At 28.5% G+C, this 15,445-nt stretch overlaps 1 protein-coding gene and 1 pseudogene across 2 annotated transcripts; one reads left to right on the top strand and one right to left on the bottom strand.

The window, feature by feature from the left end:
- Positions 1-51: 51 nt before the first annotated feature.
- Positions 52-5,871, top strand: LOC111288497 (uncharacterized; annotated as a pseudogene). Its single transcript, XR_016341894.1, has 4 exons — positions 52-178; positions 4,227-4,326; positions 4,826-4,982; positions 5,462-5,871. The product of XR_016341894.1 is annotated as an uncharacterized LOC111288497 (transcript).
- A 1,422-nt stretch (positions 5,872-7,293) lies between these two features.
- On the bottom strand, positions 7,294-12,173 carry LOC111288389 (F-box only protein 6-like). Its single transcript, XM_022879269.2, has 2 exons — positions 11,839-12,173; positions 7,294-8,854 (listed from the first exon to the last, which is right to left on the bottom strand). Exons 1-2 carry the CDS (start codon positions 11,973-11,975, stop codon positions 7,609-7,611), a joined length of 1,383 nt encoding a protein of 460 aa, XP_022735004.2. The 5' UTR covers positions 11,976-12,173; the 3' UTR covers positions 7,294-7,608.
- Positions 12,174-15,445: the final 3,272 nt, after the last annotated feature.

The raw sequence follows: 15,445 nt of genomic DNA, 5'->3' as shown, positions 1-15,445 counted from the left end.
ATTTCTTTTGGTGATTGAGATAAACTTTTTTGTAACTCCAAAGCATGTTGGATGGCTGAGATTTGGAAGAATGCAGGATCATATCAGAAAGGTTCTACAGCTAAGCTCCTTAGGCAGCTTGTAACTGAGGTTAACAAGTTGTGGATGAATCTATTGTTATCTCAAGGTTCTTCAGAAAGTTGGTTTTCCCATGTTTTGAAAAGGCAAATTCTGATTCTAGTAGTATTTGTTTAAGGAATCATCAATGCTGGGAGGTCACACTAAAGGGTAGTTGCCCCATGCTAGGAGGTGGATGTCATATAAACAGGTGCGTATAAACATCATGTTTATTACATCTATCTCCACATATTTGATATAACACGAAAACAATAAAAATATACGAATTATCAAATATACTTAAAATCCTCTTTTAACCGATCAAGTTTACACACAATTATCAAAATTTGGCAAGATGTACCCAAGCTTCTTTCTTTTCCAAATAGAAAGGAGACATTGAACCCATAAAGATTTGAATTCGATGGACCAGTCAAAGGTTTTCAACCTCCAAACCAATCCAAGCAGCAGTACAATGATAGAGGGTCCTAGCCCACTTCCTTTCATTTCTCCCTTAATATCAACATTATCAGAGTCCTGTCGTTGAATCAAAGATCACTTGACACTTGCCAACCCTTCCAATTGATAGCTCCAATAAGCGTCAACCAACTTTTTTGTCACAAAAGTGATGATGACTGAAACGATATATACAATGAAAGCACTCAGATTCCATCAACGAAAAAAAAAATCAAGGGATGATATTGTCACCAATTTGAAAAAAGCAAAAAAAAAAAAAAAAAAATTTGTGTGAAATTCACGGAATTCACACCACCACCTGGCTAGTTAATAAAAAATACATCAACAAAATACAAAAAAATATTATATGATATATCTGATTATTCGTATATTAGTATAGTATAAAATAATAGTAATTCGTGTAATTGTATCGTGTTATATAAAAAAACTTACATATTATAATTCGTATGAATCTAAAAATACAAAATATTTTTTTTGTGCTAAACTCATTTATAATTTTTATTAAAATTTTATACAAAATAACTTTCATATCTTTTGTGTATGGTTTGTATGTCTTGTCATTCTATCATATTTTAAATTATTAAGTATAAAATACCATATCTTTAAGCAACATATTATTTTTAAAAAATGAAGCTTAAAAGCCCAACATTGCCCATTCTAATGTAGAAAATAAAAGGTGTTCCCTGAGACGTTGAAGAACAAGCTGTTTAACCGAGTTAACTGCCGATTACCACCCAAAATTGCAAAACAAACAGTTCTTTTCCAAAATTAGCCAAGCTAGAAGCAACTCTATAAAACAAACATGTAAATTATGACAAATATGAACAGAAAAGAAGGCGGTTATTGTAACCTGAAGAACGTTTGCGTACATTGATGAAGATTTATGGGCAACCATGATCCACCATTGGGCAGCTCTCAAGAACAGGGATGAGTTTCATTGTCATTGGGTTGTTCCAGGTTGGGCTTTAAGGCCCACTAAAACCCATTTTTTCGGTTTGGTTCCCTTAGGAACCTGGTTTTTCTACGGGCATTTCCTTGATAAAGTGGAAGACCAGACATCCCCAGAGCTTGCTCGATTCAAGCCACATTTTTCGGGTCCAAGCTGGGCTTCCCCGTTGCTTTCATGTTTCAACTTTCCATAAAAAAAGCAAAGGTTTTTTTTTTTCTTTTTTTTTTAATTATTATTATTATTAAGTAATCAAACAAAAGCTTTTTATTGTTGTATCAATTAGAAATCTTGGATTCGAGTTTATATAATATTAAATTAAAATTTGAATTTGAATTTAATTTTAAATATAAAATTCAAAATTTAAATTAAATTTGATCGAATTTTTTTTAATTCAAATTTAACTTAATATAAAATTTAATTTATTCAAGTTCGTTCGATTAAATTTGATTAATATATAAAAATAAATTTAATTTTTATATTTGATAAAAATTATTATTTACATTTGAATTTGAATTCAAAATATTTTAATAATTAAATTATATTAAAATATAAAAATTTAATTAAACTCATGAATTATTCAAATTAAATATAAAAATATTTAAATTTCATTTGATTAATCAAATTATTCAAACTTAAAATTTAATTTAATAATAATAAAATTAAATTTAAATTTTATTTAAATCAAATTCATATTCTTTATAAATATTAATATATTATTTAATTCTTAGTATTAATCAAATCGTTTTAACGGACCAAAACATTATTGCCGACCAAATGAAAATTCGTGGACGCACGTCCAGAATACCCTAAGTTACACGTCACGAACAACTTTCGTCTATCAAATTTTTATCAATTATTTTTAATACATTTTTATCACTGTCAAAATTTTTTATATTTTTTATACATTCATCGTCATCAATTATATAAACAATCTAATCATATAAATGAAAATTAAGTTCTTAAATAAAGTAAAAATTGAAGGATTTTAAATTAAGATAATTTTTTTATTGCAGTAAAATTTTAAAAACACTATTTTAACCATCTTTGCATGCCTATAGAGGAATTTGAGTTGGTAAGAATTAAATGAGCATAAAACTACTTCAAGGAAACAGTTTTTTGGTAGTATGCATACCATATAAAACCAAAGTAAAATATAAATACAATCCTTTTTTTTTTATTATTTTTAGTATGCAAAGATAGTGTCTGAATGGAGATTTTAACCTTAAAAGTTAAACCAAAATTTTTTTATACAAATTACTTTATAGTTTGGAAATAAAAAAATTGTAAGTATTAATATTTTAATTTATTTAATATTATTTTTATAAATAATTATATGAATTAATTGAATTAAATTTAAATTTTAAACCAAATTTTTTTAAAAAAGAGCAACTGTTGTTTAATTAAACTTGAATTGTTTTTTTATCCAAAAAAAAAAATGGAATTGTTTTTTATCATGGGTTTATTATTAAATATTGAAAAATCAAATCAATATCCTTTTAAAAATTAAAATATGAACAAAAAAATTAATCTTGTTTAGTGAAATTAATTAAGATAATATTTGAGTAATAAAATTTACAATTAATGCAATATCTTCTATTGAATTTTACGAAAATAATATTTTTTTCGTTTCAAAATATATTGTTATGTATTGATTTTGATAAAGTTTAAGAAAAAAATTTTGACTTTAATGTATTTAATGTTAAATTTTAAATTTTTTATAAAATTAAAGTTTCTTGATTTTTAATATCAAAAAATAAAAAAATCATAAAATATAGTTTAAAAATATAAAAAATAATAATTTTAAATATTCAAAAAAATATGACATAATTTTGGACAAAAAAATGAAATAAATGAAGTATATTGTATAAAAATTATTTTAAAAATAATACTTTAACTAATCTAAACTATAATTAATATACATCCATTAAAAAATCCTACAAAAAATTTATACTAAAGCCTACTTAATTGGTGTATATATCAAAGGCTATGAATTTCTAGAAACCTCTATTTTATTTGGCCCAAAAATATAGTTCCTATACTAGAAATTATAAAAATAAAAACATAAAAATTTTGAGGGAATTACAAGGAGGGAAAAATTACCACATAAAAAAAACAAAAACAAAAACCTTACCAATAATTTGGGAATTGGCAATGTTATAAACCCATTTGACAAGTTAAAAATTAACCATGTTGTATTTAAATAAGAAATAGGAATAACACAAAATAAGATAACAAGTATATTTTAATTGTTACATTTTTTAAGAGTTTATATTTTATATAATATTTAATGTATAGATTTTATATATTATTAATAAATTAGATGAGAATACTTTAATAATGAATAAATAAAAATATTTAAAATAAAAATATATTTAAATTAAATTATTTTAAATATTTACTTATTAATAAAATATTATCATTTAATTTATCTCATTAATAAGTTATTATCGTTTTATTTATTCATAGTGTATAAAATTTAATAATATATTAAATATAAATTTATTTTAAAAAATAAAAAATTTATTTGGAAAATAGAAAATGGAAAACCAATTACAACGCACCACGCAATCCAATCGTGGTCAGGACCAATCAGAGCGAAGTCGATGACGCTAAGCCCGGGAGCCCTTCAGCTCTATTTGTAGCGTACGAAATAGTTGACTTTTTTTGTTGAAAGAGCCGGATATTTTTGCGAGAAAGGGTGGGTGAGAAAGAGAGAACTCGCCGGAAAGAGGGAAGAATACGCCTGAAATTTTCCTACGGTTACTCGCTTTAATCGTCTCCGGCAATCTGATCTCTCAGTCAACATGGTAATTTTATTTTATTTTATTTTATTTTTTCTAAAAAAAGGTTTTTTTAATCATTAGTTTCCGGTTTTCACATGTATCTCATTAATCTGCTTTTTTACTTTTTTCTTGATCTACTTGTATTTGAATCGATCTGATCTATAATTCCTTCTTTTTTTATTTTCCGTCCATTTATCTTTTGTAATCCGCCTGGAAAGAATCGGTTGTAGATTTCATAGATTTGATAAGGAATCAAAAGCTCTGTAGATCTCGATATATCAGATTTATCAATATAGAACTGTTGACATATGACCCAATGCAAATAGTTTGAATTCTCCTTTTCAAAGTTAATAAATTGATTAAAAAAACCAGTGTTTTTCTTATGGATCTTGTATAAATCTTAAAATCCGTCACCAGAAAAAAGAAAAAAACAAATTTCCTTTATGTGATTGGTGAAAATTACTATTTTTTTTAACAAAATTATCCAATTTTAAGTAGTGATCCCTTGTTCTGGTTTGTACAGACAACATCAAGGCGCCTTGCAGGCAGGAAGGTGGAGAAGTTCGAGAAGAACATAACAAAGAGAGGAGCTGTGCCTGAAACAACCACAAAGAAGGGGAAGGATTATTCTGTCGGCCCTGTGCTGCTTGGGTTCTTTGTATTCGTTGTCATTGGATCATGTAAGATTCTTGGCAGCTAATCCTTTCACCATCACATTTCTTTAGATATTCCATGTTGACTTTTTCATATAGCAAATACAAGACATGGGTTTTGCAATAATATGGTCAGCGCATCCTTGATAATATCGATATGAGTTCATGATGTACTCTGTAATGTGTATTGTTTCTTCTGTGAAAAGTCTAATTTGTTTAGTTTTTCTTCTTGTTGGTTTCTTTCATTATGAATGAGTTTGGATCTTATAGATCTTAAGCATGATATGTGCTGCTCCTGTATCCTTGAGCTTTCACCGGGTTCATCCATTCTATGTTTGTGTTATGATCACGGGTTGTACTCTTCAAGGGTACTGCTTAAAACACCTATAATTACTCTTTAGAATCTAGCAATATTCCCAGCAGGGATAGTTGGTAAATAAAGTTTTCTGCTTATCCCCTCACCTTGCATGATTTACTGATCAAATTCTGTTCATTATCTGTAACAGCTCTGTTCCAGATTATCAGGACAGCGACCAGCGGGGGAATGGCATAAGTCTGCATCATCCATGTCAAGAAATGGCAGAGGAGACTTTTGTAGGGAACTGATGATACATTTACTAGATATGCTTACTCAAGTTGTGAAGTATGCAGAATTTGAATAAGACCAACGCATCTTGTCTCTTAGTTCTATTTTATATGTTACTTTTTGCCTGTTTCATTTATGAATGAATGAGATAGGCTAAAAGCATTCATTAAAATCCTCTTTATTCCCACTGTGTGGTGTTATTAAACCAACTGATTCACCAGACAATGGTGTTTAATGTCAGCACTAGTTATGGTTTAGAGTTTAAGGTGGAGATATACAATAATCTATTTCATGGTATTTGGTTAAATTGAACTAAGAAATTTGCATCAACATTTTCGTACAAGTTTTGTATAATCAATTGGTTGCTAACCTCGTTCATGGAGGTTTTAGTTTCTAAGATTGGATGTCCAATGATGTTGTAACGTGAGCCATTGATATTAATTCTATCCAACTTCATCTGGGCTCTTGATGGTAACGCTAGGTTCCTTGTGCAGTTAAAACTGATTTGCAGCCACTACTTTTAGGTAGTATTTGATACTATCTGGGTAATTCTAAGAGTAATGTTATTATCAAAGTGATCTTAACATTTATGATGTAAAATTTCTTTATTTGATTAACACTAACACTTGTGATTTGAAATAATTTTATTTAATTAATAATAATTCATTCTTAAGAATTAAAGATAATTGTGTTTGGTATTATTAAAAATCAAATGTTATTTTGTTAAAAATCAAATATTGTTTTATATAAAATACAAAAATAATCACGGATATTGTAATAATTATACAAATTAATAATTTTAAAAATTCTTTAAAGATAAAAATTTATAACATCAATAATATTTATTTATTTTATAATAAAATATTATTAAATTTTAAATTAATAAATATACTTATTGATAGGTAAATTAATTTTTATAATATAAATTATGTAAAAAATATTTGTTAGAAAATAAAATCAACTTATTAAATTCATAATAAAAGAAAAACAATAATATTATATTATATAAAATTTTAAAAAACAAAAATGGTACACATTATTTTTAAATTTGTTATAATGAATATTAGTTTGAAAATATAAAAATTTATGATATAAAATAATTAAAACTTTTAGATATAACTAAATTTTTAATTCATATATTAAATAAATAAAATTAACTGTACATATTACCTCATTTCAATAATAAAAATTTTTTACTTAAGAATTAAATCATCTTTCAAAGTAGTGGTTTGATTTTTCTTAATAATCCAAGATTATCACAAATGCTTATAAAATATTATGATCTAATCATTTTGTTTAAATTATTATAAATTTTGAAATGATAACCTTATATCAAATACAATCTTTAAGTCTTAAGAGAAGAGTAAGTTGGGCAAAAAAAAAAAAAAGATAATATTTCACTTAAAATTCTTTTTATTATAATCTTATCTAATTACAATAAAGAATTACATAAAAATTCACAATGTAGGCTAGATATAAAATTTTGATGAATTTTATATAATTCTAAATTATAATTAATTGATTATGCTAAAAATAATTATAAGTAATATCTTCTCGAAAAAGTGACTAAGTACCATAGAGCCCTCTTTTCAAGCGAAGGAGGGGTTCTTTGGGCGTGTTACTGGATCTCGTGATCAAAAACAGTAGCCTGACTGAGATTTCCACAATCTTTGTACTAATGCTGCTAGGCCAACCAAATATATTAGTACAAATACTCTGTTGAGTATTAATCCATCAAAATTCAAGAGGCAATTAACCACTCAATTCTTCGTGTTTTATCTTAATTCAACATAATTAAACAGTCTTAACAGAGCTTGTGCACTTAAAGAAGTGTCTTATGAAACTAGAGTTATTCATCCACATGTTTGTACAAAAAAAATAAAATAAAATAAAGAAAATGTACATTCCTGTTACTCCATTAAAACAATAAAGAAAACCCGGAGGAAGACGAAGTAGCAGCGAAAGCTTGTTAGCAGCCAAGCGTAAACAGTCTGGCAAATTCAGAAAAATAGGAAAATCCTTCCTTGACAAGCCAGTGCTGCCAGAAACACAAAGAAGGGTTGGAAATCAAGCAGTAGCAGTGAGGCATGGGTGAAATGCAGTACCACATGCTATCCACTGTCGCTTTCTCCCCCGTGGCACAACACATCCTGGAACCTTCAACCATTCCCTGCTCATCACATTGTATGTAACTAATCGGTTCATTTGTCTTGATCTCATTGACAACATGAGCAAACCTTGGTTGCCCAAGCAAGTCATTCTAACGTGCTTCCCGTAAAACTCTAAGCACCATATGTTTGGCATTCTGTCAACCTCCTTCCACAAGAGTGTCATCTTCTGCAGTTCCCATATGCAGACACAAGTAGCAGCATTTTTTGTCAGCAATCCCACAAGCATGATCCTGCCCTCATACTCTGCAAGTGTGAGGTCACTCAAATGTGGTGGAGCTGGGATAATAAATTGTTTCCATGCCCCAGTAACCATATTGTAGGACACAATCCCTTCAGGGTCTGACCGCATGAAGTAAACTGTGCTATCAATGGAAACTGCTTGTGACCGAAAGTTCAGTGATAGTGGCAGCTTAATGTTTGAGGGCATGCTTCCTGGTCGACTCCATGAATTCGTCACCGAGTCATAAACTTCATACTCTCCATCACACCCCACCCACAGAATCTTGTAGCCTCCACTGGTTGAATTTCCATTCAAAGTCATTCCCACAGCAACACGTGACCACACTTTAACCGACCTAGCTGGCAACTCTTTAAATGACCGAGTCAAAGGGTTGCAGACATAGAAGTTCCTATGACCAATATCAAGAAAGCAAACTAGACCACCTGCAGATGCAACTGGCAGAGCAATCATCTTTGCTGGCAGAAAAGAGATTGTTGGATGATGCCATTTCCTCATGGAAGGGTCATACATGGCTCCAACATTCATATTTTCATGAGTAATGGTGTAGAACCAGGGACTGGCTTGTGGGATTTCAGCACAATGCTGAGAAAAACTTTGTGAGTCCAGCAAGGAATTCCATTTATGGCAAACTGAGCGGAAGCGGAAGAATGTGGCTATGGGAAGTCTAGCAATGACAGCTTCAAAAAGGTCTTCAGGGAATTCTTTCCAAATTTCTTGTTCCATAACCTCAGGTATATGGGTACTTCCAGGTAATTTCCCTCGGTTTCGCTCCTTTCGTGATTTCTTGCTTGTTGGAGGCTTGAAAGGTTCCAACATCTTACAGTTTCCAGATTTCCCAGCAGCCATTACGAGACTGTAGTAATCGTCTGCAGAAGTATCATCAATATTGGGCAAGCACCACCTGTATGAAAGTTGACATGAGTTAGTCATGTTTCCTACTTTCTACTTGAACTTGAAATAATGTGAATGACTACTAGATAACTACAAAATATTTTAGATCATTCAGCATAAACATGTTTAAATCTTTAGAAGTGCCAACTGCACCACTAAGCACATCATGATTCACATGGTATATATCTAAAGTTATTATGATCTGTTAAATTTATGCAGGCCTAAAGAGATAGTTCATCAACTTTCCTCATCATCTTATTGATCAATAGATGCAGCAAATTCACCTAATTCCCAATCTTTCCCATCAGCCAAGTTTATACATAAAAAAAAATTAGTGCACAGTACAGAGAGAATAAGGTCAGCACTGCAGTCTGTAAATTGATCAAAAACCAAAGAATCTTAGAAAAATTATTGGGACGAAATAAGAATACAAATTATAGTAGAAAATTAACCACATGGTATAAAAGTATTTGCATCCAATATAACATGGTTGGAATCAAATTTCAATTTGCATACGTTCTCTTTGCCCTTCACATGCAAGCTAACCATTCTGCCAAGCAGCAACTAGGACAGACCTATCAGCGACTAATTGAATTTACAAAAAGACTAATGTAATACATCCTTCCATTACCCACAAATCAACACCAAAAAAAATGTTTTACTGACGAAGCCTAGTTTCTGCACAGCAACTCATTTCATAGGTAACCTATAGACTAATGCGAGAGATTATAACCAAATTTAGTACATGATCATACAAGTAACTAGCAATCCATCTAGATTTCAACATTCACCTCAACTTTAAACTTTGATCATCCAACCTGTCACCTGATTTCAGTTAAGGCCCTATGCTGGGTAAATATCTTTATTGCCATTTTTTAATAAAATAAGGCTAAGCCCAAGCAAAACTATTATGCCACAAGCTTTGTATGCTCAAGCCATGATATAAAATCACATTTCCAAACAAGTAAAATGCACCTCAACATCTCCATGATAACGCAAAACACACCTTAACATTTTCGTTACTGGCCTTTACCTAAAATTTTCATTAAAAGGAAGCCTCAAAATGCACCTTAGCAAGATAGATCTTGACCAGCTAACATTTTCATTAGAAAAGAACCTCAAAATGAACCTTACAAATATTGATCTAGAACAATTATGGAAATTCCCTCTACCACTAATAGTTGGACTATGTGGATACAAGACACCTATCCTAGTTATAACATATACTAACATTTCATGATTAACAGATGAAGGAAGATATATGAACCCTAGAGATAATGATTTTGACCAACTTTGCAAATTGCCTTCACCACTAATATTTAGATTATGTGGATACAAGATGCCTATACTTGTCATAACATACACTGCATGGTTACCAGATAAAACAAGATATACTTGAAATATAACAGGTACTGGCTCTTCGTCCTTTGAATTTTAAGAATAGCATCCCTGATAAGCCTACTGCAATCTCTAATAACTAATCATTGTGCAAATTTAAGCTCCTTTAGGAGTTGAAATTTTTGCTCAAATTTGAAGCGAAACATCAAGGACAGGAATGCGAGGTCTAGACCTTCAACTCAGTTGCATCACAATCACCAACATAATATTTATAGTACTCATCAGAGTTTGTAATAAATGAGTAATAGATGAAACAAATATAGAAGGCAAATTTACAATTGGACCATGACAAAGCTACCTACCTAATTAGGTACACATAATTATCCCAATTCATTGTGATTGCTTTCGCTAGTCAGTCTGTATCTTTTAGTCATTTTTGGATCCAGAATATGTGCAACTGGCTGTTTATGGTATCTTGTGAAAGAGCCCAAACTCAAAAGATTGCAAAGCCAAAGACCTCTATTCTTCCAGCTATTCAACTACATGCACTATTAAAATAAACTTTTAACTATGTGCTCAGTTACATTGCCAAGAATTCTTCTGCATAGAGCATACGTATGCAGGAATATAGGGAGAGAGATACCTAATGTGGAATATCAACAAGGGAACTCAGTAACGGCAAAATGAGCATGGACAAGCCAAGCATTATGAATTAACCAAGGAGCTAGTCCGCTTGACATTCATTTGTAAAATCCGAAGTTTTTAAGGAGACCTTGACACGAGCAAAGTCCAACAACTCTTTGCTAATCGAAATCATATAGATTCTGTTGAATTACTATTTAACTTTCTTTTTTTCTTGCCGTTTGGTAAGGAAAAAGAAAATGAGCAAAGCTGATTAGTCAAGAATTATAGGTTTAAGCCCAGATTTTCTCAGAAAATCATAGAGCAAGTAGTTAATACATAAGATTCCATATTCATAGTCAACCATAATCACAAACTAATAAACCAAGAAGAGATATTCAAGTAGTATCATTTATCAAAAGGCAATGGCCAACAAGTTCAAAGTTGACCATGACAAGATGTGAAAAACAGCATCAACCTCCAGTAAAGAAGAGGGAACAAAAAAAGAAAAAACTGAAAATCGTAAAAGGGGAAAAGGAAAACAAAAGCAAAAAGGAGTAAAAGAGAATCTCCATGATTGGAATACGTTGAAGGAATAATGGTGAAAACTTAAGAATTGTACAACTCAATAATTTTTTTTGTACAAAATAGTACAAAATTGGGTAAATAATGAAATAAATGCCCCCAAAATTTTCTAATGTGGTAAACATGCGGAAACCCCTGAAAAAGAAAATTTGACAGAAAAACACGACAGTGGCATAACGGCAATTAGACAAAGATCCCGACCAACAAGAAATGCAAGGAAAGAAACTAGCATTGGATAAAGATAGGAAAACAAGATAACCTACCACTAAATCACATAAGTATTATCCCCAAGAGAAAGAACCGAGAAATGACAGAATCCGAGAGGGAAAAACAAAACAAAACAAAATTTGAAATGAGAGAGAGAGAGAGAGAAATGTGAGGTGAGAGAGCAAGGAGAAAAAATTGAAGAGATCTATGTAAAGAGATAAGAGAAAAGGAAAGGAAAGGAACCTGCGGTGGTGGTCGTCGGGGAGATGGTGAAAGTGAAGAAGGTGAAAAGGAGAGGGAGGAGGAGGAGGAGAGCCGTAGAGTTGCAAGAGCCCTTGAAGCTGACCGATGAGCTGCCTGAGCATGGCCAGGCCTTCCATGCCCCAATAGCCCCTCAACAACAACAACAACAAAAAATATATATGAAATTAACTTTTCCTTTCTTTTGACTCTCTCGTTGCCAAACAAACAACCCTCCCTTTTTTTTTTAATTTTTTCTATGTCTTTCTCTATCGAAATGCTGCTTTCTTTCTTTATCGCCCTTTTCTGTGAGTTAGCCAGTCATCTATTTCCACTTCAGCTGGACCATTGCGACAATTTCTTGCAATTATGCTGAGCCGCACGCAACTTTTGTCACTGTAATGATCCCACTTGAATTTTACTCGAGTATCTATCTTTCCTTCTCTTCCACTTTTGCCCTTTCCTTTTTTTTATTTTTGCTTTCTTAGTCCTCTTTCTTTACTTTTTTTTTTTTGAATTTATGTCTTTTTTTTTTATAATTTAGATTATAAAAATTAAATTCTGATTATTAAAAGATAAAATATATAATTAATCACCTAATTATATGAATGTTTTTAAAATAATCACTTAATTATTAATTTTTTTAATTTAATCACTTAATTTTAAATAATTTCTTTTAATTATTAATCTTTAATAATATATTGATGTTACACGATCACATCAACAATTATGTCAAATAACATATTAATAATTAACATAAAAATGATATAATAATATTATATGATATTTGATAGTTGACATGATAATTTTTTATTAATACATCATTAAAGATTAATGATTGAATAAAAAATTATTTACTTAAATTTAAGTAATTAAATAAAAACATTAATAGTTAAATAATTATTTCAAAAATATGCATATATTTGAGTGACTAGTAATTTATTTTATTTTTAAAATGATAAAATATACAATTAAAATTAATATTTTAGCATTTTATCAGTAAATAATATAATTGTTAATAATTTATGCCAATTTTAATTAAGTACTTCCCTGTTATTTCTAATGAAAAAAGAAAAATAAAAAATCAAATTTAGGGTAGAAATGCACTTGGATATTTTATATTTGTCATAATGGTAAGACGAATGTATACTTAAAGAATCAAAATTAAATCTTTTTATTATTTTAAAAATTCACATTTTTTATAAAAAAAAAATTTAAAGTGGAATTGGAAACTTCTATGCAGTCTTCAAGTATCAAAGAGGTCCTGCAATGATCACTAAGAATTTTATAATCATTAACATAAATCATGAAAAAAAAATTAGTACAAGAATATTTTACTTGCAATTCTTTTTTATTATACTCTTGCAATTATCAAATCATAATAAAAAAAATTATGTAAAATTTTATTATTTATAAGTGTAAATTTCACATAATATTTTGATGGACCTTATATAATTTTAAATTATAATTTATCAATTATACAATTATTATAAATAATATATTCCCTATATAAAAAAGTAAATTTGAATATTTTAAACCAATTTTATCTATAAATAAATGAGTTTGAAAATTCAAAATTAAGTTAACATCTTTTATTAATAATTTCATTTATGAATAAAACATATATTTTTTAATTTTTTAATATACTCTTAACCCCTAATTATTATATTTATTTATATATTTAATTAAAACAAATTACACTTCTAAATTCATTCGTTCTCACAAGTTTTAGTGCCAGTAGTATACCTCGTTCAAATGATCCAAGATCATATATTTTTACCAATTGGGTCATCAGTATAAGCGGTTCCAACAGGATTTATATTTATACATTAACAATAAATATTATCTCCAGAAAATAAAATTTGCTTACTGTAACCTAACTTAGTTTTCATTTTCTAGACCAGAAGTCATGGAAAATAAATAAATAAAATCAAAGTCAATTTGAAAATTAAAAACTTTAAGCAAAAAATGAAAATTTCCCACAAATAAACATTTTTTCGTCATTTTTACAAGAGTAGGGGAGAAGGGCATTGAAGTAAAATAATAATAATAATAATGAATCCAAAACTTAACTGGATCATCGTAAAAGTAGGAGGGGAAATGTATTGAAGTAAAAAATGAATAAATAAATTCAATTTTTAACTGATTCATTTAATTACTTTTAAATATAATATTTAATAATTATAAAATTCATATCTCAATCAAATTTGTTAATATTATACTTGATAATATATTTTTTAAATAATATATATTGATATTAGTTAATTTTCATATTATTTTAAAATTTTTGATTAATATAAATATAGATGAATTTATATATAATAATATTGCTAATAATTTACAAAATAAAATGTAATATCACCCTAAAATCAAATAAATAAGTTTAAAAGTATAAAAAAATAGTATCATCAATTTATCATGATATTTTTAAATTTTTAATCTGATTATATAATATTTAAATAAATATTTTTTTCATATAAGTATTAAGATAAAAACAAAAATGAGAAAAAAAATTAGGAAAAGAATCGGCTTAAACTAATGTAAAATTTTTTAGTTTTATATATTTTTTAATTATTAATTTTAATAAATTTAATGAATGAAAAAGATAAATAAAAAAATAAATTTTTTTAATTTTATCCTTTTAATCTATTTAAATTAATGATTAAAAAATATATAAGAGTATAAATTTTTTTTTGTAACTTCATTTCTTTCCAAAAATTAATTTTGATTTCATAATTATTAAACTTTATAGAAAAAAAAACAATTACTTTTTAAAAGAATTTGAAATGTTTATAAATATTAATTTAAAAAATAAACGAAATTATAGGGATTAATATTCAACCCTTAAAAATCAAACGGGTGTTGCTGTTTTGGATATATATGATTCCCTCGACAAAGCGGAATTTTTTCCTTTATAGTTTTAGTTTTAGAGTCAGAGCTACCACGTGTGTTAAGTGTGGTAAGCTTAGGCTTATTATGGTCTAAATGACCTTTTCTGAACCAATCTTTGGCTTTTACGAAATGGAACGGCTGAGATGAGATCTCCTCGAGGCACTTTCTCTCTCACTCGCTTATTCTTTCCACTCACATGGCATGATTGTCCCCAACCGCTTTTCTCATTCTATGATGATTTTGTTTGATTTACGGAAGTACTCACTCGATTTTGATATTGATGCCCTTCTTCTTCCTCCCCACTCGCATCCCTCTCAAATTACATATTTGCCCTCTATTTGTTATAAATAATTAATTATTCTTTTTTTTTTTCAAAATTTGTTTAAAAAATTTGCAACTTGACTGCCCATAATTTTGAAAACCTAAATCATACAGTTAATTAAGTATAAATATTTAAATTTTATTCTTGTTATTAATAATAATTTTTTTATAAATTATTTATAAATTTAATATAAATTCTTATTAAAATTTACGGTTTGAGATGGGATAAATTTTTTTTAATCTAAATTTTTCTTTAAAAAATATAAAGTTGAAGCAAAAGCAGTGGTTTGAACATTTGAACCGCCAATTATCAAGGTTAGTTTTTGGTTATCAATACTCAAACTCCGTTTGACTATGATTGGCGGGTAATAATAATAATCATGGAAAAACTGCCAAT

Source organism: Durio zibethinus, chromosome 4, assembly GCF_047325235.1.
Source record: "Durio zibethinus cultivar Kanyao isolate XHJ-2024 chromosome 4, ASM4732523v1, whole genome shotgun sequence".
In the NCBI taxonomy this organism is placed as follows: domain Eukaryota; kingdom Viridiplantae; phylum Streptophyta; class Magnoliopsida; order Malvales; family Malvaceae; genus Durio; species Durio zibethinus.
Note: the sequence above shows the minus strand (reverse complement) of the source record. Positions and strands in the feature narration are given on the sequence as shown.

Excerpts from the sequence above, each read along its gene's own strand:
- LOC111288389 (XM_022879269.2), bottom strand. The coding sequence starts at position 11,975 with ATGGAAGGCCTGGCCATGCTCAGGCAGCTCATCGGTCAGCTTCAAGGG. Across the intron at positions 8,855-11,838 it reads CCCGACGACCACCACCGCAG|GTGGTGCTTGCCCAATATTG; the intron begins GTTCCTTTCCTT and ends ACTTTCATACAG.